A 22,068-nucleotide genomic window follows, 5' to 3' on the forward strand; every position below is an offset into this window, starting at 1 on the left:
TTAGAGCTTCAGCTTTAGCATCAGTCCTTCCAATGAATATTCAGGGTTGGTTTCTTTTAGGATTGAGTGGTTCGACCTCCTTGCAGTTCAAGGGACTCTCAAGAGTCTTCTCTAACACCACAGTTCAAAAGCATCAGTTCTTTGGTGCTCAGTCTTTATGGTCGAACTCTCACATCCATACATGACTACTGGAAAAACCATAGCTTTGACTATACAGACCTTTGTCAGCAAAGTGATGTTTTTGCTTTTTAATATGCTGCCTAGCTTTGTCATATCTTTCCTTCCAAGGAGCAAGCATCTTTTAATTTCATGGCTGAAGTCATTGTCCACAGTGATTTTGGAACCCAAGAAAATAAAATCTGTCACTGCTTCCACTTTCTCCCCTTCTATTTGCCATGAAGTGATAGGACTGGATGCCATGATCTTAGTTTTTTGAATGCTGAGTTTTAAGCCAGCTTTTTTACTCTCCTCTTTGACCCTCATCAAGAGGCTCTTTAGTTCCTCTTCACTTTCTGCCATTAGAATGGTATCCTCTGCATAACTGAGGTTGTTGATATTTCTCCTGGCAATCTTGATTGCAGCTGGTGATACATGAGTATTTGTTGCTGTTCAGTAGCTAAGTCATGTCCAACTCTTTGTGACCCCATGGACTGCAGGACGCCAGGCTTCCTCATCCTTTACTATCTACTGGAATTGGATCAAATTCATGTCCTCTGAGTCCGTGATGCCATCCAACCATCTCATCCTCTGTCATCCCCTTCTCGTCTTGCCCTCAATCTTTTCTCAACATCAGGGTCTTTTCCAAATACTCAATTTATACACATACATACATACACCTATATATACACTTACACCATGACCCAAACTAATTTGTTGTTTCACCTGTGTTTGTCTTGAGCATTACGTTCATTCACTCACTCACTTATTCATTCATTCACTCATCCGTCCATCATTCCCTCAGTGCCAGGTCCATATTAGAGCTGGGATGCAAATGAGAACACAATTTCCCTGCTTCTCCTGGGAGTAATTACTCTTCAGCCAGCCTTCTGATAACTTTGATTTAATTTTGACTACTTTAAATTTAAATAGTAGCCCCCCTATTGGACACCTGTATTATAAGTTCTCTTATAAAACCCAACTGTCCCTTGCGTCCCACAAACTTGACGGCAAGTAGACTCAGGTTTGAATCCTTAGCTGTGACCTTGACTGGGTTGCTAAACCTGAGTCTCAGCTTTATCAGTTATATCAGGAACAGGTTGAAACATACAATGTAAAGATGAAATGAGCAAATGGATGCCTGTGCCTAGAAAATGCTTAGAAAAAATGTTGAATCCTAAGCTTTGTCTCTAGAAATTAAATAATTATTTGGATGATGATCTCTAGCCTACTATTAACCTTGTCAATATTTTTAAAGGCTTTTAATATATTCAGGCGGCCTGAAATAATGTAGAATTTCTACCTCCTTCGCAGCTTCAAGGACAGCAAGGGAGACAGGTTCTGAAAATCCCTTCATTCTCTGGGCTGTTTTTGAGCTGGGAGTGGATCTGTGTTTTTTTCTTGAGTCCCCTGTAACACAAGGCTCCACGTATGTTTGCTGATAGAATCACTGAATTCACTGATAACAATACTCAGAATTCAGTCTAATAAATATTTGATGCATGCACTCTGGCAAGATACTGTGGGAAACACAAAGGCAAGCACAATAGTTCCCAACCTTGAAAACTTAATCTAACAGCGGAGGCAACATGTTTGCTAGTGATCGCGCCGCCCTCTGACTCTGGGCGTGAAGCCCTTGGGATCAGACCATTCTGGTCAGGCTAGGTGCCTCTGCCTGAGCAGGGAGAGATGCCGGCAGAGGGTGGGGTGGGAGGTGGGAGTGGGAGTCGGGGTGGGGAGGGTGTGAAAGCCTGGTTTGGGAACCTAAGGTTGTCTTGGTCCACCTACTTCATGGTCAGGAATCTTCTTCCGATATTAAACCAGCAGAAACCGCCTGAGCATGAGGCATCGATGACCTTTGTGTTTCCACAGTATCTCACCAGAGTGCATGCACTAAATATTTATTGGACTGAATTCTGAGTCAGAACTTAAGCTAATCTACCACAGCTATCTCTCCGGTGACCAGTTTTTGCTCTAGATCACTGCATCCATCCCAGGACCCACAGTGGGCTGACTCAGACAAGGGACAGGAACACCTGGGCAAGGGGAGAAGTCTCCAGAGGAGGAAAAGCATGAACTCCTGGGCCTCTTCCTAGGCAGGACTTTGGTTGAAGTTCTGCCCTCTCCAGGACTCTGCCCTCTGTCCCCTTCCTGGTCCTGCCCCCCACCCCACTTCCCCTTCAGTCTGCACCTCCCAGGAGGATGCGGATGCAAAAATTTGACCTCATCTTTAAAGTATACCGTCAGTTCAGTTCAGTCGCTCAGTTATGTCCGACCCTTTACCACCCCATGGATGGCAGCACGCCAGGCTTCCTGTCCATTGCCAACTCCTGGAGTTTACTCAAACTCATGTCCATTGAGTCGGTGATGCTATCCAACCATCTCATCCTCTGTCGTCCCATCTCCTCCTGCCTTCAATCTTTCCTAGCATCAGGGTCTTTTCAAATGAGTCAGTTCTTTGAATGAGGTGGCCAAAGTATTGGAGTTTCAGCTTCAGCATCAGTCCTTCCAATGAATATTCAGGACTGATTTCCTTTAGGATGGACTGTCTCTCTCTCTCACATACACTCCCCCGCTCCCCTCCCCCCACCACCCCCGCCCCCCTCCCCACACACAGGGTCACACTGTGTAACTGAATGGCTGAAACAACTCACATTCAACTGAGTTGACCTTTTCTTTCCAGGTTCTTAATCTTATATCCTTACTTCTTCTATACCAAGGGAGAAAAATCTTACCCATTTTTAAGAAGGAATTCCTGGGCTTCCTTGGTGGCTCAGTGGTAAAGAATCTACCTGCCAACGCAGGAGACACAGGTTTGGTCCCTGATCATGGAAGATCCCACATGATACAGAGAAGCTAAGCCCATGAACCACGACGATTGAGCCTGTGCTCCAGAACCTAGAAGCTGCAACTATCGAGCCCACAGGCCACAGCTACTGATACCTGCACACCCTACAGTCCGTGCTCCGCGACGAGAGAAGCCACTGTAGTGAGAAGCCCTCGCACTGCAACTAGAGAGTATACCCTTCCCCCGTCAACTAGAGAAAAGACTGCCCAGCAACAAAGACCCAGCACAGCCAATGTTGTTCAGTCACTAAGTCTAGTCTGACTCTGCAACCCCACGGACTGCAGCATGCCAGACTTCTCTGTCCTTCACTATCTCCCGAAGTTTGCTCAAACTCATGTCCATCGAGTCGATGATGCCATCCAACCATCTCTTCCTCTGTCAGTGGCCTCCTTCTTCTCCTGTCCTCATATTTCCCAGCATCAAGGTCTTTTCCAGTGAGTCGGCTCTTCACATCAGGTGGCCAAAGTATTGGAGCTTCAGCCTCAGCATCAGTCCTTCCGATGAATATTCAGGGTTGATTTTCTTTAGGAGTAACTCGTTTGGTCTCTTTGCTGTCCAAGAGACTCTTAAGAGTCTTCTCCAGCATAAATAAATAAATAAAATTATTTTTAAAAAGAAGGAATTCCTTGTCAGTTTGAAGTAAAACAGCAGTGGAAAAGGGAAAAATGGGGATGAAGGTCCAGTGTTCAAGTTGTAATGGCTGGGAGTACTATGCTGAATAAGACAGTCCTGCCCTCCAGGAATCTACCACCTGCTGGGGGAGACAAGCCATCAACACACAGAGCCTGAGTGCTAAACGGGGGCTGAGCATGAAGTGAGTGCCCCTAACCCAGACCTCCGGGGCCAGGAGAGATGCCGTGGAAGAAATGACCAGGCAGAAGACAAAAGGATTAAGATGAATAGCTCATGGACTGGACAGAAAAGCATTTCAGCTACAGAAAGTCTCCAAGCAAAGCCACGACATATTAGGGAAGCAGAAGAAACCTAACAAGAAGCTTGGCCTTTGGTGGAGGGACAATAAGGCACTTTGGAAGAGTTTTGTGCAGGGAAATGACATATATGCTTGCATTTTAGAAAGAATGTGGCGGGGGGAGATTGAGTCAGGAAGATCAGTTATAAAACTCTCGCAACAATGTGGAGGGGGCGGGGTGTGACAACAAGGATGGAGCAAAAAGGGCTGATAGGGTCATCCCAGAAGAGCCTCACCTGGCCTGGTGGCCCTGAGATGGGGGAAGAAGCCAAATGCATCCATGTGTCCCACTCAGGCCACCAGGCAGATGGCGGTGACCTTCTGGAGGAGACAGACCCAAGTAGAGGGAACAGGGAGATGGAGAAGAGGATGCAAGTTTCCACTGAGACACTGAAGGTGCCTGAGGGATGTCTGAGCAGAGATGAACAGCATGTGACCAACAGATAGACCAGCCTGACCAACTGGTCTAGAGCAGAGGAGAAAGTCCTGGAGTGAGAGAAGAGTGGGAGAGTCATCCAAGCCCTAGGGAGGTGGGAGCGCCCTTGGAGCATTTGAGGTCTAAACCAAGAAGGCCAAGGCTGAGCATTGAGGGCTGCCAACATTGAAGGGATGGACAAAGGAAGCCTAGAAGGAGTGGTGGGGAGGTGCAGAGAGGCCAGAGAGTCGGGAAGAAGGGGCAGGTGCAAATCAGTTGGGAATAGGAGCCTGTATGTTTCCAAGGTTGCAGATACAACCAAGTCTGGAGGTTGGGGAGGGCAGGTACTTGCCTGGTCCAGAATCAGTACGCCACAAATCAGTCCTGAACCAACAGTTGAAAGCCTGAGATGGGTCCTGAATGGCAGGGGAGAGGCCTGGGTGCATTCGCTTCTCCAGTCCGCAGAGCAGGCCAGAGGTGAAACTGCTCAGCTGGTTCAGCCCCAGGATCTAAACCCTCCTCCTCGCAGCCCCAGCTGTAACCGCCTCCTCTTCCTCTCTCATCCTCTCCGGGAACAGGCAGTAAGCACGAATCTCACAGAGGCGTGAGAAAGCCCCCAAAGTTTTATAACAGGTGCTCATGACACAAATTGCCACAGAGCAGGGTGGGGAAAAGTCAGCCCTGGGAAGCTTATCTAAGAATATATCATGAGTGGGCTATTCTGGGACTCGGATTACACAGGCGGGCCTGGGAACATAGACATGGGCAGGGATGAACGCAGCTACAATGAATGTGAACGCCAAGGTGTCAGATCTCGACTGCACACCCGACCGGCAGTGTGTGCAGGGAGAGGGAAGGCGAGTGAGAGCCAGGAGCCCAGGCGGAGGGGGAGGCGGCTGCCAGGGGAGAAGGAGGCCCGCAGGGAATGGGCGGAGGAGGCATAATTTCTCAGGAAGGCGCGGTCACCTTGGGCAAGGTGGCTCCCGAAATTGGAAGAGATGCAACCGTGGTGGGCCCCACCTAGTTCAGGGAAACACTGGACACTCTACAGGTCTGGAGGGACCGGTAGAGGACCAGGGGCTTTCCTAGGGTGTCACTGTTATGTGGGGTGTCCACAGACACCAGGTAGATCAGGACTGTGCCTAAAAGAATCGGTTTCCTGGCTAGTAAGGTCTCTTATCCAAGTACTAACCAGGCCTGACCCTGCTTAGCTTCTGAGATCAGATGCAATCGGGTGTGTTCAGGGTGGTATGGCCATAGACCAGCTGGTAAGGTATTTAATCCTCTAGCACTTTGGTCCCCTGATGCGAAGAGCCAACTCACTGGAAAAGACCCTGATGCTGGGAAAGATTGAGGAGAAGAAAGGGATGACAGAGGATGAGATGGCTAGACGGCATCATTAACACAATGGACGAGTTTGAGTGAACTCCAGGAGATGGTGAAGGACAGGGAAGCCTGGTGTGCTACAGTCCATGGGGCCACAAAGTTGGACATGACTTAGCGACTAAACAAAAACAAGGTGTCTAAAAACTCTTGCAGGGGATCAGGCCTCAGGGATGTGCGCACCGTCATTTGCACTTACTGGCTGATAACCTTGAATAAGGGCTTCCCTGGTGGCTCAGTGCTAAAGAATCTGCCTGGTAATGCAGGAGACATGGGTTCAATCCCTTGGTCAGGAAGATCCCTTGGAAAGAGAAATGGCAACCCACTCCAGTATTCTTGCCTGGGAAATCCTGTGGACAGAGGAGTCTGGCGGGCTACAGTCCACGGGGGTGGCAAAGAGTCGGACACAGCTTAGCAATTAAACAACAACAACAGCCTTGAACAGGACATCTCGCCTCCCAGAGCCTCAAGTTATTAGAATGCAGCACTTCACAGTAATCTCCTTCACAAGATGCCTTATACTCAACAGCGCCTCCATCGTAACCTTTCTTGTGAATGCCATTGGGTCACATCACCCTGCCTTGTAAAGATGGCTGTAGGTATTTGACTCCCAGCTAAACCAAGGGAACCACCAGGGCAACAAGCCATCACATCTGCTTCCTCTCGTTCATTCTCAGTGGCATGCTACCTAGTATACGCCGACTGCTGAAAACACTTGGTGAATAAATGTCATTAGTATGCAAAGGGGAATATCCTGAGAAGACCACTGTGTGTTTCATAGCAGTTAGATCTAGGAAAGCCTTTTCCCAATGTGAACTGTTACTAGAATATTCTACTCTGATTCTTACCTTCTGTCCAATTCCAAGTTTTGTCACATGATATTTGCGCTCCTAGAGAACACAACTCATATCTAAGTCACTTAGTTCAATGTAAGCGCCACGTGGGCCAGGACTTGGTTTTGTTCAAAGCTGTACCCTCAGTCCCTAAAACAGCCTGGTGTTTGTGAAGTGAAGTGGAAGTCGCTCAGTCGTGTCTGACTCTTTGTGACCCCATGAACTATACACTCCATGGAATTCTCTAGGCCAGAATACTGGAGTGGATAGCTTTTCCCTTCTCCAGGGGATCTTCACAACCTAGGGATCAAACTCAGGTCTCCCGCATTACAGGCAGATTCTTTACCAGCTGAGCCACCAGGGAAGCCCAAGAATACTGGAGTGGGTAGCCTATCCCTTCTCCAGCAGATCTTCCCCATCCAGGAATCGAACCAGGATCTTCTGCATTGCAGGTGGATTCTTTACCAACCGAATTATCAGGCAAGCTTGGTGTCTATTAAGGCTCAATAAAGATTTGGTAAATGAATGAGTGGTTTCTGACCCTCAGCACAATGCTATGCATTCTGCAAATTTTTGTTGAATGGATAAACTATTAAACAAGGGAAATTCTATTTCTTTAAAATGTCCCTTTCTAGCATTCTCAACAGAGGCAGTACAGCAAGGTGGGTAGGCAGGCAAGCCCGGAGTCATGTGGTCTGGGTTTGAATCCTGGCTCTTCTTACTTAGCAGCTGGGTGACCTAGAATGAGCTACTGAACCTCTCTGTTTCAGTTTTCTCACCTGTAAAATGAGGATAATAAAAATTTTTCTAATAGGATTACATGAGCGTATTTGAATGATATGTGTTTTGCACAGTGCCTGGCATATAGTAATTGCTGCAATTTTTTTATGACCATATTAGTCTCATAATAACCTCCAATGGCTCCCCTAGCTATAGACTAAGATCTAAAGTCAAGGTCCCCACAATTTGGTCCCAAGGTCTGTCTCTTTCCAGTCTCCTCTTCCCACGCTAATTACCCTTTACTGGCTGCTACGCTGTGCCAGACACTCCACTAAGTGGTGAGTATCGATTAACTAGATTTCCTTCTCCTACAGCTCTGTTAGGTAGGACCTATTACTGCCCATATACCACTGATGGGACCAAGGCTCAGAAAGGGACACACAGCTTATACCAGGAAAGTGGGATTCCATTCCAGGACTCTTTGACATGAAAGTTTGCACTCTTCTTCACTGGCTTCTGAAATCTTTGCTATGCCAAATGCGGTCTATGGACCACCATTACGAACGTTACCTGGGAGCTTCCTAGAAATGTAGACTCTCAGATCTCATATCAGACCAACTGAATCAGAACCTGCATTTTAGCAAGATCCCCCCCAGGTGACTACTGCACACAATTAAGTTTTAGAAGTGTTGTTATAAACTACTTTCTACTAGTCAGTCACAAGTGCTGATTAAAGCAAATACGTGATCTTATTTAGTCCCTAAAACAATCTGGGAGGTCACAGGAGTCAGCATTGTTATCCCACTTTGCAGATGAGGACACTTAAGGCTCTGAGGGTTAAGTATCTTAGCCTGAACCCAAATGCGCCTTATGCCAGCATGACGCTCCGACCGCATCCAATCCCAACTCCCTCTCCCTGGAATGTCTTCACTCCCCTTCTCCCTCTTGACTTCTTCTCTTCCTTTTAGGCTCCACTCAAAACCCCTTCCTGCTGGGTAAAAGCCTTCTTACCTACATCCCACTGGGCAGATTAATTTCTTGTTTCCTAAAAGTCCCCACAGCTTCCCACACCCTTTCTTTTGACCCTAATTTCATTCTTTTAAAAGAAATCTGTACTGAGAACCCACTGTGTGCACATAGTAAGCATTGAGTAAATGTTTGCTCCCAGTGCACTGCTGACTCAGTTTACTAAAAGCACTTTCATCACACCTGTGTTATCCTCCTGTGTGTTTTTCTGTTCCTCCCACTGCTCTGAGCTCCTCTGTATCCCCAGGGCAGAGAGTCTGGCATCTTGTAGAGCTTCAAGTTATTAGAAAACAAACTAAATGCTCTCCCATCTAAAGGTGAAATTTGTCTATATTTCAGTGTTCCTAGGAGTGGGATCTTCAAATTCCCAAGAGTAGCAGAGGACACAGGTGAGATGATGGACATGTCTCTGCTCACCATTCTTGACCTTATACAGCATGCTAGAACTGACTGGCCACAAAATTTGCATATATTTGCAAATATAACCCTCATTTTTCCAGGCCATCAAAAGGAAGACCCGGAAATACTAGGCAAGCTTTTCAAAATCCCCAGGGTTAAAACCATGGCCCCAGTAACCTTCTGTCATTTCACTAGAGAAGTAGAAAGGGCAAAGGTGGCTGTGATGTAGGGCAAAGATATCCGAGACACAGAGAACATAATATTCCCCACGTGCTGCTTCTACTTTTCAGGGAGATCTGGGCAAACCACAGGTTTCCAGGCCTCAATTTCCTCATCTGTCAAATGAGGGGTTTGAATTAGTTTCTAAAGCTGCTTCCAGCGCTAAGATGCTATAAAATTTGCTATAAAATGAGAGAACCATGAACCTTTGGTTGCTATGATCTGAAAATATTTTGAACGTGGAGAATCAAATTGTACAGCAGTGCATGAACAAAATAATATGTTAATGACTAAGAAGATTATACTTAATCCAGTGGGAAACAGCAGAGCTGCTGCTGGTGGTGGTTACGTGTGTGAGTGTGCATGTATGCTTGTGTCCTTTCCTTGAGCTCAAACATATTTTAAATCACTAATCTAGTAATCAGGCCCCTGGTTGCCTATCTTGCCCAACACACACACACACACACACACACACACACACACGTGCTCAGACACCACTTCAAAATAAAATGAGAAAGCTCCACTGCTGGTGCTTACATCCTCGCTGTGCTTGGGTGGCTTTTTTTTTTTTTTTTTAAAGAAATTTTTGTCCTTGTGAAGGTGTTGGACTGACAGCTCCTCAGTTCAGGTCAGTCTCTCAGTTGTGTGCCCTCTTTTCGACCCCACGGACTGCTGCACGGCCAGGCTTCCCTGTCTATCACAATTACTCAAACTCATGTCCATCGTGTCGGTGATGTCATCCAACCATCTCATCCTCTTTCGTCCCCTTCTCCCGCCTTCAATCTTTCCCAGCATCAGGGTCTTTTCCAATGAGTCCGTTCTTCGCATCAGGTGGCCAAAGTATTGGATGGAGTTTCAGCCTCAGCATCAGTCCTTCCAATGAATACTCAGCCCCTGGAGGCCTCTACTCTCAGAACTGTGACATGTGGGTAGGGGGATCTGGGGGTTTTATTAGCATTTCGCTTTTGCACATCAACCGCCCGTCCTCGGCCTTCACATAAGTATGGCCTCGCACAGGCCTCCCGCCCCGCCCCCCACAACGGGGCAGTAGTGATCAGGTCGGCCACCCCAGAAACGCCCTGGCTAGACCACGTGCTCCAGGCCCTACCAGCCGGAAAAATGGAAGCGCACCTGGGATGCGTCTGGCCGGCTAGGTGGCAGGAAGGGTTAGGTCCCTCACTGCAGGGTCAGGGCCAGGAGGCGGAAGCGGGCCAGAGGCCGCACGTGGGTCTAAGTACGGCCCGGCTCCAAGTTCCTGCCGGCTCTGGAGCTCCCGCCCCGGGCTGGGCCCCCGCAGGCCTAGGCCTCGCCGCGTCCCCAGCGGAGCCCAGCCGAGGTCGCCCGCCGCTGCTCGCGCCTGCAGAGGCGGAGGGCGCGGCCGCCCCTCCCCGCCCGACGGCCGCTCCCGCGCCCGGGCCCGCGCCGGATTGGCCGCCCTCGCGGCCAGGTGAGGCGCCCCGCCCCTCGGCGGCTTCAGGTGCGGCGGTGGGACCGGGTGCCGCGGCTGGGCCGGGGCCGGGGCGCCATGGCCGAGTCCCAGCTGAGCTGCCTGGACGAGACGCACGTGAACGAGAGGGTGACCGAGGCGCAGGCCGCCTTCTACTACTGCGAGCGGCGGCGGGCCGCGCTGGAGGCGCTGCTGGGCGGCGGCGAGCAGGCCTACCGCGAGCGGGTCAAGAAGGAGCAGCTGCGGGACTTCCTCTCCAGCCAGGAGCGCCAGGCCCTCCGCGCCGCCTGGAGCCCCTACGAGGATGTCGCCGCCGCCGCCGCCGCCCGGGGCAAGAGCAAGGCCAAGGCCAAGACCCCGGCTCAGGCCTCGGCCGAGCCGGGTGAGTCCCTGGCCTACTGGCCCGACCGCTCAGACACCGAGGTGCCCCCGCTGGACCTGGGCTGGACCGACGCGGGCTTCTACCGCGGCGTGAGCCGCGTCACCCTCTTCACCCACCCCCCCAAGGACGAGAAGGCGCCCCATCTGAAGCAGCTGGTTAGGCAGATGATCCAACAGGCCCAGAAGGTAGGCCCCCGCCCCTGCCCCGGCCACGCACACTGATGGGGACCCCCAGGACCGGCCCCTAAGACCAGGCCCCCGCCCCCCACCTTCGAGGCAAGGCCTGGGGCTGGCAGCCCTGACCACCTTCAGGAAAAGGGGCGCAGAATCCTCCCGTCCACCGTGGGGCTGCAGAGGAGAGCATAGATGTGTTTGGCGAATGACAAGGTGTTGGACAGTTGCTTGTCATTTTTACAGTGTCCAGCGGCGCTGGCTTCCCTCCGCTCAGCGCGTCTATGGGCCTGTCTGGTTTCTCTCTCTAGGCAGGAGTGGGGGCTGTGGAGCCCTGCGCTAAAATGGCCCACCCAAAGGTCTTGATAATAACCTGTGTGCTTCCCAGGGATTTAACAAAACTTGTCCCTGGTCATTATCTCATGTGATCCTCGGGCAATCGCAGGAAGTGTAGTGTGGCCTCCTCACCCCCACCCCAGCCACATTGCTCCTAGGAGGCACCCCCACCCAGAGTCAAAGCTGGCCTGGCCCCTGGCGTTCACACTGGCTCTGCGCCCAGCACTAGGGCTCAAGCAGCCTGGAATAAATGAAGGATGTTTCTTGACCACCTACTCTGTGCCTGACGCTGTGCTGGGCACTTTGACAGGGCAGCTCCCTAAACTCAGCAGGTCAGGGAAAAAGCTCCCACTTAATCCCATCTTCTTACTCTGCCTGGGCATTGAAAGGAGGGGACGTTTGCTGAGTCGCTGGTTAGAATACTGGTGGGGCCACTAGTTTGTTGGGCAGAGTTTCCAGATAAAATATGAGATGTCCTGTTAAATTTGAATTCCAGAATAACAAGAAGAAATTTTTTAGCATTATACAGTATGATTCAAATATTGCATGAAACATACTGATGTTAAAAAGTCATTCACTGTTTATCTGAAAATCAGATTTAATGAGGACATTCTGTGTTTTTATTTGCTAAGTCTGGTTCCCCTACGTTGAGATTTCTTATGAGACATCAGCAGCCTTTGGAACCCAGTTCAGAATATACAACAGAAGTGGCTTGGGTTCACTATTCTAATTCAACTCAAGGACTGTGCTTGGAGTCCTGTTACCCCTGGAGGCTGAACTTGAGACACCAGTGGTGGGGCTCCTCTTCTGGAAGGCATGATGCAGATGGTTGGCTAGATTGGCTGCCAGAAGGAAGGGTTAAGTTTTCACTGTCTGTGTTTCCACCCTCCCTCTCTAAAGAATCCCAGCTTGTCTGCCTGAGAGTTCTTTGTCTATTGCCTTCTGCAGAAGAGAAAGGCAAGTTTGAACAGAGGAGGAGAAAGGATGTGGGCGACAATACTGTGTAGCAGGCTGGAGCTGGGGTCAGGGGTCAAGTCCTATGATGTAACACTAATAAGCCTTGATTTATAAGTGCTTAATGTGTGCCAGCCACGGTGCTAATGATTTTCACAACTACTGAGTGAGATGGGTATTTTCCTTATTTTGGGACTCAAAACAGTTAAGTTGCTTGCCAAGCCAAAACTCAAACACTGAAGTGCTTCCTCTTAACCAAAGTACTGTTTGATGATGCAACAGATTAAACCAAGGATCTTGAATGGAACTAGCCTGATCACACCTGGGCAACAGGTTACAAGAAGGGAGAGACAGAGCCCTGCCCACTGGGACCTCTAGTCCCTTGTGGGATGTTGGGAGTCTCCTAGGTAGTGGAGTGTTCTGAACTCTTTAAATATTTAACAACAGAAACTTTAACAACTATGAACTGATCCAGTATTTACATATTAAACCAGTTATTATTTCCTGAGTTCCAGGCACTAGCCATAGAAAGATATAAGCTGTGGCCTTTGCCCTCCAAGAGTTAAATGCTGCCGAGGAGGGGTATGCTGTAAGGAAAACAGACTTTGAGGCTGGATATGCCCAATCTGGGAGGGCTTCCCAAAGGAGGTAAATTGCAGGGTTGAAAAGGGAGAGAGGAAACCGGAATGGAGGAAGAGGAAACTTAAGAAACTCTTGTTTCTCCTTAAGAGACTCAGGAGAGAAAGCTTTGTGCTTCAGAACAGCAAGTAGCTTTGAATGACAGGAGGGAAGAACTATTGTGGTGACAGCTGAGTATGTGGGGGGCCTGGTGCAGGGGTCCTAAAACTGGGTCCAAAGCAGATGACCAACCCCCTCCGCCCCAGGAAGAAGCAGCTTCTGGCGCTGTCTGTGCCCCAAACCCTCAGGCTCTCTGGACCCTGACTCTTAATCATGACCAGTCACCTGCGTGCGGCACCTTCTTCACAAAGATCTTGTGAAGTAGGCAGGGCAAAATTTGACCCTCTTTCACAGGCGAGGAAACTGAGGCACAGAGAAGGAAAGGGGCTTGCCCAAAGGTCACGTGGTTGGTCATGGAAACACCCAGATCCCCAGTTTCTACTCTGAAGGCCACACCTTCTTACCTTTGCCTATCCCCACCCCCCAACCCCACGCACCCTCAGCCAACTGGCACGGGGCACCGTCCATGACTATTACTCGAGAGCCTTCCCCATCCTTTTCACCCTGCTGCTGCTGTTGCTGCTAAGTCGTTTCAGTCGTGTCCGACTCTGTGTGACCCCAGCGATGGCAGCCCACCAGGCTGCACCGTCTCTGGGATTCTCCAGGCAAGAACACTGGAGTGGGTTGCCATTTCCTTCTCCAATGCATGAAAGTGAAAGTGAAGTCCTCAGTCGTGTCCGACTCTTAGCGACCCCATGGACTGCAGCCTACCAGGCTCCTCCGTCCATGGGATTTTCCGGGCAAGAGTACTGGAGTGAGATGCCATTGCCTTCTCCACCTTTTCACCCCGAGGGAGGGAATTTCCTTGTCTCCAGGGAGAGTCTGGCTGCTGTGAGGGCGGGTGGGATGGACCAAGATGATGTATGTGCAGAGGTGCAGGGGATGGTTGCAGATATGGTTGGGGAGCGGCAGAAGGATATAATTCACAGGTCCAACTGGGCACCAGAGGATTTTATTTTGTTTAACCCTCAATAACTTCATGAGGGGCTGTCATTTTTATTCCCCAGGGACAAAAAGGAAATGGAGGCTCAAGGGGAGTGGCTATGACTTGCCCACAGGCACAGACCAGCAAGAATTTTAAGCCTATGCCTCGCCTCAGGGATGTGGAGAAAGGAGCCTGATTAAAGGACACTTTGAAAATATGACTGGGCGTGGGGAGGAGGGGCAGAGAGTGGTGGCCAGTGGGGAAACAGCCCAGCCGGGGTGCAGGGGGACCATGTGGAATGGGAGGAAGCCTTTGAGTTGGTCAGTCTCAAGTTATCTGCTCACTGGGCCTCTGCAAATGGCAGAACGCCCTCCTGACTGCACCGGTGTTCAGACATTCAGCCTTGTTTCCTTGTGGCGTGGGGGTTTTTCCTGCTGTTTTAATACCCGTTACGTGATTTGCTATTTTTAGGGTCATTGAATGATGTACTTTGCTTGAAGTACAGGCTGGGACTTCCCTGATGGTCCCGTGGCTAAAACTCTGCTCTCCCAGCGCAGGGGGCCCGGGCTCCATCCCTGGTCAGGGAACTAGATCCTACATGTTACAACTAGAGATCCCACATGCAGCAACTCAGACCTGGTGCAGTCAAATTAATTTATTAAAGAAAAAAATTTTTTTAATAAAGTACAGGCAGAAAGGGTGTCTTCTGGGACCCAGAAGTGAGCTCATGGCCTGTTTCCCGCTGGCAGAGAGAACCAAGGAGGTTGCTGCCACTTGGGCTGCTTATGACCACTGTAACCCAGGGAGCGGGGAGGGGGCCTGGACTTAAAGCGAGACCACGTGAAGACAGGGAAATGGTTGATTCTTATTCACGAGGGCAGAGCTCAGAGGACCAAACAACTGCAGTTAGGAAGGATAGCGAGTTGGGATGTTGGACAAATATTTCAAGGTGTGCTAAGCACTTTAGTAGAAAACGGACATATAAAACACACCTCTGCTCTTAAATGGCCTAACAGTCTACTAAACCATCGTTTTAATACAGACTGATGAGTGCTTGACAGAAGGCGTGGCGGGGGCCCTAACCCAGCCCCCGAGCCGTGTGAGGGGAGGGCCTCTGATGCTGCCGCCTGTCTGCGGGCGAGTCTGAGCGCAGCAGACAGGATGAGACCGTGTGGCGCATCCACCCTTCTTGGCACCTTCCGACCAACGGCACCCATTTTTGAGGCTACTGGGCAGGTTTAGAGAGTCCTGCCTGTGCCTCAGGAGCAGAGGAAAGCTTAACCACCTCGAAGACTGACCCTTGGCCCCTGCCTTCCTGGGCCCCACACTCCAAGGTACCAGCTACCTGGCTCCTGGTTGCTCACCACAAGCCCCTCCCCCAGCATTTCCTCTGAACCTCAGTAACCATGTCAGTATCAGTATCAGTAACCATGTCAGTAGTGTCTTCTTTTCCCAGGGGCAGCCTCTGAGGTCCAGAAAGATGTGATGACTTGTCTTCAGAAGAGGGGATGACAGCTCCCCCAGGTCCAGCGATCAGAACTCCCAGTGACCCCACATAAACATAAACCCAACCCCAGAGAGGGCGGGATGCAGGGCCAGGCAGCTTTGATGAACCAAAGCCTCTCCTCTCCGTTCCAGTGGCAGCCGGGAGGGGTAGGCCCACCTGGTTGGTGGGAGGCAGAGGGGTGTGGGGAGCAGGCCTGGCTGTACCCCCATCTCTGCCTGTCAGTGGTTTGTCCTCCCCTTCAGGGCCTGGCTCAGAGGCTGATGCTTCCTTGGCACCCAATCAAGTTTTCAATCCATGAATGACTTTTTGTTCCCAGACGTGGCTCCTTGTTTGTGCCACCTGTGTGCCTGGCACAGGGCTCACTTGAGGAGAGCCCGTCTGATCCTCGGAGACCAGAAGCTTTGGAAGAGCCGGGACTTCCTTCCTACCCTCCCTCCATTGTCTTTGTGGAGCCCCAGCCGCACAGGTGACCAGTGGTTTGTTTAACTGATTGGAGACTATCTCCCACTGGCCCCCAGCCCCTCTCCATCCCTCTAGGGAAGTCTGGAAAGGCTCCAGTTGAACTGCGCATTGCTAAGGGTCTCCGTTAATCCTTCTCATAACAAGCCACCTGGCAGCGGAGGGAAGAGTGCTCTGAACTGGGGGGGACGTAGAGGCCTTTGGGGAAGGGCCCCAGAGCAGAAGGTGCGGTTGGCCAGGTGAGCAGGCTTGTTTAGAGGTCTGGGTAGCTGATAGGCGAGAGCTGCTGGGCACACGTGCCCAGGGGGTGTGGCTCACTTCACCAGGAGGCTCAGTTTGGCGGGTGGCCGCCTTTGCCACTGTCTTGCCCCATTAGCTTCTATCAGCTCTTCCTCGTTCAGGTACATCCAGCAAATAGTACACGGCATCTTCTTTGGACCAGGCACCGTACTGGGCACTGGGATATAAACAATGAACAGAGAAAAGAAAGAGGAAACAAAAACGCAGTTTACATGTATATGGACTTAAATATTGTTGGTTTGTGAAATTTGGGTCTGATGATACCTTCGTTAGCCACGTTGCTGCCTTATTTGAGAGCTGGTCCCAATTCTCCCTAATACCTTACCCTGTTCTCCTTCCCTTCCATGGCAGAGGTTTTAGCTAGAGCTCCTGAGCTGCCTTTTAAAAGCCTGATTCGGGAGGACTTCCCCAGTGGTCCAGTGGCTAAGACTCTGAGCCCCCAAGTCAGGGGACCCGGGTTCCATCCCTGGTCAGGGAACTGGTTCCCACATGCGGCAACTAAGAGTTAGCAAGTCTGTAATTTAAGACCCAGCACAGCGGAAGAGATAAATGTTAATAAAATAAAGCCTGTGCTGTGCAAAACAAGAGAAGGCCTCTCAGAGCAGCCTGTGACCTGCGGTCCAATATACGCCATATGCCCGCCTAACCCTTCTTCCCGCCGCGGACCATTCCATGTGGCATTATTTCCAAGGCTCAGAGCAGTTCCAGAGTCTTTGCCCCCTCGAGGCTGGTAATGACACAGCTGCAGTTCCAGGGACCGAGCACCTCACAGCCCTTCCAGGATCTTGTCTAGGCCTGTCCGGCATCTCTGCCAAGCCCTGGGCACTGTGGCTGCTGAGTTTTGAGTCTCTCTCCTTTATGCTCCATCACTGATCCTGGAAGCAACAGAGACCCAGCTTCACGTCAAGGACAAAGAATGGGCTCTGAAGCTGAACGGTCTTGGTTTCTGCCCTGATCTGTCTACTTACTAACTTTGGGTTGAATCACTTGCCTCCTTGGGACTTCTGACCTGCACAGTTGGAGGATATTACCTAGATTTCAGATGGTTTTGAAAAACAGGGAAGAAACAGTGTGAAAGCTGAGGATACCGAGAAAGTTCGGTACAAGTCCCCTCTCAGAGTTGGGAGGGAAGCGTGGCTGGGCTTCCTCCCAGGACTCGGGGCTGCCAGCCAGGAGATCAGTCCAGGAGATCAGAGTTCGGGCAGGCAGGGGTTGCTTCTCATCTTCAGGTTGGAGGCCCCGTGCAGGTGTGCTTCCTGTTTCCTCCTCTCATCAGAGGAGCAGCTCCAACGGTCCTCCCCTCCCCCTAGCCCCACACTTCTCTGCTGCCCTTGATTTGATGGCTGTTTGTCAGGGCAGCTCTCCTGCAGGGCTGTGGCAGCCAGGTTCTCAGCCAGGGTTCTTCTGTAGGATCCGCCACGGGTGCCCTGAACCGGGGATCCCCGAGGGCATTCCCCTCCCAGAATCACCTGGAAGAGCCAGTTCAGGAAGCCTGAGATCAGTCCATAAAGACTTCTCAAGAACTAGAGCCTGCGCAGGTGGCATGGGGACACGGCGGTGGGGTGGGTGAGGCACGGGACAGGCTGTGTTTCTGTCTTTGGGGAGGCTTGGTTCCTCTGAAATCTGACACTTTAGGTCCCTGAAACTCTGAAGATGGGTGTCTCCCAGGGGGATCACAAGTAGAAGATGGGGCCTCGATAGGGGCATGCCTTCTTCATGACTTCTTGGGCTTCTGGTGGCATAGCCAGTTTTGCTGGACACTGGTCTCAGGAGGCCAGGGCAACACCGGGGGAAGGGGTACACGGTTGGAAGCCTCGTTCTTGCCCTGGTTGTCTCTCTCCTCCGCCACCAGTTGACCTTGGGCAAATCATTTGACATTGGCTCGGCCTCTACCTCTGCATCTGTAAAATGGGAATAATTCTTCTCGCTTACTTTCATATGATTGCTCTGAGACTCTAATGCAAGACCATGAGACAGCATTTTGAAAAAGAAGAGTGAGAGATGCAGATACAAGGGGTTTATGTTAAAATGGGCTAACATTGTTGAAAGGTGCTCTGCATGTTATTTCCTTTAATTAATCGAGTCCTCAGCACCTGGCACGGGAAAGGGACTTTTCCCAGAGGCTCAGGGAAAGTGGGAGGCTGTAGAGCTGCTAAGAGTCTAGCTGGGATTCACCCAGGTCTGAGCTCAAAGCTTGTGTCCTTCTGCTACACACGCAGTTGCTTCTGGGGATTGTCCCCATGGCCACCTCTTCCCACTGAAATCCCAGATGCTAAGCATGTTTGTTGCCACCCAGGCTCTGGGAAGCTCACCAACTGGTTCTGGAAACAAACAAGAACGGGACTACTTCGGTGGGAGTAGGAAAGAGGAAGATTCTTGCTGCCTGTGGCACTGGGGCAGGTCACATCGCCAGGAAGCTGGTGTGGGCAGTGCCCAGGGACCTGTTTATTTAGTTTGGCCAAACTGCGTCGTTTGTGGGATCTTTGCTTCTCAACCAGGGATCAAACCCATGCCTTTTAACAGTGAGAGCGCTGAGTTCTAACCACTGGACTACCAGACAATTCCCTCCCAGGGACCTTTTTTTTTTTTTTTTTTCCTAATGTATTTTTGGCTGTATTCAGGTCTTAGTTGCGGCGTATGGGCTCTTTGTTTCGGCAAGCAGGCTCAGTCACCTCGAGGCATGTGAGATCTTAGTTCCCAAACCAGAGATTAGACCTGGTCTCCAGGGACTTCTTACTGGCCACTTTCTGACCCCCCTCCCTGGACTTGGGTCCCCACAGTCAAACTGAGACCCTGATGGGAGTCCCAGCCAGCAACCCCACCCCCACGCCACCCCATCAGGATGCTACCTCACTGCTTCGCCTTGGCTGGTGGTCAAATCCACCACCCTCTCCTCCGAGTGTACAGGGCAGAGCATGTTCTGGGGCAGGCTTCCAGTCTGGGGGAGAGAGGAGCAGGGCAGACGACCACGAGTGGGGGCAGGTCCTGGCTGACCACCTGCCGCTGTTCTGGTGCTGTCCTGACCACCCCCCACCCCAGGCTGAGTCACTCTAGTGATCCCAGCCCCTCTGCCGCCCTCCTCCCCAGGGGCCATGACCATGCAGCCGTAGCTGGTCCGCTGCCTGCCCCTGTTTTCCTTTTCTTCTTCTGAAATTCGTGGAGTCTGTGAACTTGCTAATGACCCCAGAATCTTAGCCCAAGAAAAGAGCCAGTGGCTTTTCTAGTTAGTGGTCTCTCTGGCCCAAGTTTCCAATAATCTGTTAACTCACCCTGACCCAGCTTGTCCAGTGGTCACCCTGTTGGGCCTTTCACAGCCCTGGTGGGGCCTGAGGGAGGCTCCAGATAAAAGCTCTTTTCTGTTCTGTGTCCTAGCAGTGAGTCGGCAGAAGGTGGGGGCAGTGCAGGGACCAGGGCTCTCCACCTCTCTGTGGGTCTTGGAGGACCAACTGTGAGTATGGGTTCCCTTCCCCGCATTTGCTCATTCACTCCCCAGGTTTCACTGAGCACCTGGCATGCGCCACATTCCGGAAATACACAGAAATACACAGACTCATAAAACGTAGGCCCTGAGAAAGGCAATGAACGCAGGACGGGGAGGAGGGTAGTGACAGCCATTAACTGTTGTGTGTGCGTGCTCAGTCGTCTCAGTCGTGTCTGACTCTTTGCGACCCCATGGACTGTAGCCCACCAGGCTCCTCTGGCCATGGGATTCTCCAGGCAAGAATACTTGCCATGCCCTTACTCCTTGGAAGGAAAGTTATGACCAACCTAGACAGCATATTCAAAAGCAGAGACATTACTTTGCCAACAAAGGTCCGTCTAGTCAAGGCTATGGTTTTTCCAGTGGTCATGTATGGATATGAGAGTTGGACTGTAAAGAAAGCTGAGTGCCAAAGAATTGGTGCTTTTGAACTGTGGTGTTGGAGAAGACTCTTGAGAGTCCCTTGGACTGCAAGGAAATCCAACTAGTCCATCCTAAAGGAGATCAGTCCTGGGTGTTCATTGCAAGGACTGATGTTGAAGCTGAAACTCCAATACTTTGGCTACCTGATGGGAAGAGCTGACTCATTTGAAAAGACCCTGATGCTGGGAAAGATTGTGGGCAAGAGGAGAAGGGGACGACAGGATGAGATGGTTGGACAGCATCACCAACTCGATGGACATGGGTTTGGGTAAACTCCGGGAGTTGGTGATGGACAGGGAGGCCTGGCATGCCTGGGTTCGCAGAGTTGGACAGGACTTAGTGACTGAAATGAACTCTCCAGGGGATCTCCCCAACCCAGGGATCAAACCCTCGTCTTCTACTTCTTCTGCATTGTAGGCAGATTCTTCACCCACTGAATCACCTGGGAAGCCATAAACTGTTGAGTTCTTGAATACCAGACCACACTAGCCCTTTTGAAATACGTAATTTCATTTAACCTTCACGACAATCCAGGAACTTTCCATTTTACAGATGATAATGTCACACACGAAGTAGGAAATGGCAACCCACTCCAGTATTCTTGCCTGGAAAATCACGGACAGAAGAGCCTGCAGGACTACAATCCATGGGGTTGCAAAGTGTTGGACACAGCTGAGCCACTGAGCATAAAGTCACACATGCTTAGTCACTCAGTTGTGTCCGACTCTGCGACACCTTGGATTGTAGTTCCCCAGGCTCCTCTGTCCATGGGATTTTCCAGGCAGGATACTGGAGTGGGTTGCCATTTCCTCCTCCATGGCATCTTCCCGACCCAGGGGTTGAACCTGCCTTTCCCTTGTCTCACGGCAGTGGGTAAATAGTGAAGCCGAATGGGAACTGAGATGAGCCTGAGTCTCACTGAGCTCCAGGGGCACAGAGAACTCTTGGGAATTGCCAGCTGCAGCAGCCAGTATGGAAGGGCAGGTGGGCAGAGGGCAGGGTATACAAGACCAGAGGGCTGGGAGTGCACAGATTACACTATTCCCATCGCCCAGATCCTCCTGCCTGCCTTCCCCTGCTCCCCACACCCTCCACTTGCCTCTGGGGAAGCCCTCCCAGGAAGCTTCACTACCTGGCAGTGGCCACCAGGTTAGCTTGACCACCTCGCAGAACCTCCTGGGCAGACTGCCAACTCCAGTTATCTTGCCCTGATGGATCAATCAAGAAATAGCTTGAAGGTACTTCTTGGAGTCCTGCCTTCCCCACATATTGTGTGATGCTCAGACCTCCAGGCCAGTAACCCAAACCAGCAGCTGATCCTAAAAATCATCTGTGTATCTTCATTGGATTTTTTTTTTTTTTAGCAGCTGATTTATCTTCCTAATTATGTTTAGCTTTAAGCTAATGTTAAATGAGCTTGCATTAGATAATTTTCACTAATTAACACCAACTTAGAGCAGGGAAAGTCATCCCAGAAGCATGCCGTGGGGCAGTGAAAAGCTGGCCTAGGATCCTAAAAAGAATTGCTCTGTGTACTCCCTGGTGGATCACATATGCCGCTTTGCGGCTGAATTAGTTGACCTTGCTCACACAGGCACAGTCTGTTTTCTGTCTCCGGAGACCAGGCCCAAGTCTCCTTTCCATCACCCCTTCATCCACCTCGTTTGCAGAATGAGTGTCAAGAGCACCTTGTAAGGCTCAGATGGACGGGGAGTGAGCCCCAGTGGCGTACAGCAGAGTCAGGAACAGAGCTGGCCCAGAGGCCGGGGAGTCTGAGAGAGCAAGGGGCCTGGCTGGCAGAGTTGGGCTCCAGCGGCTGGCAGTGCAGGAGGGAGCCTGGTGTTTAATGATGTCTAATTAGTGAGCCTGGAACAAAGTAACATGGCCGCAGACAGCCGGGAATCCTCAGGGGACAAAGCCCAGACACCTGGCCTCCAGGCCGAGAATACCACCCCAGAGGTCTTGGCTCTGCCCTCT

The 22,068-nt window shown here is 51.0% G+C and overlaps 1 protein-coding gene across 1 annotated transcript in view; it reads left to right on the forward strand.

Moving 5' to 3' along the window:
• The first annotated feature begins 10,444 nt into the window (after positions 1-10,444).
• The window catches only part of SACK1F (scaffolding CK1 anchoring protein F), a 36,131-nt gene continuing 24,507 nt past the window's right edge, over positions 10,445-22,068 (forward strand). The window contains exon 1 of the mRNA XM_086402944.1: positions 10,445-10,983. Within this exon, the coding sequence (XP_086259070.1) occupies positions 10,495-10,983 (489 nt within the window). The 5' untranslated portion in view covers positions 10,445-10,494. The remainder of the gene's footprint in view (positions 10,984-22,068) is intronic.

Source organism: Bos grunniens, chromosome 5, assembly GCF_055505025.1.
Source record: "Bos grunniens cultivar Pamir isolate PY7600 chromosome 5, Bosgru_T2T1.0, whole genome shotgun sequence".
Lineage (NCBI taxonomy): Eukaryota > Metazoa > Chordata > Mammalia > Artiodactyla > Bovidae > Bos > Bos grunniens.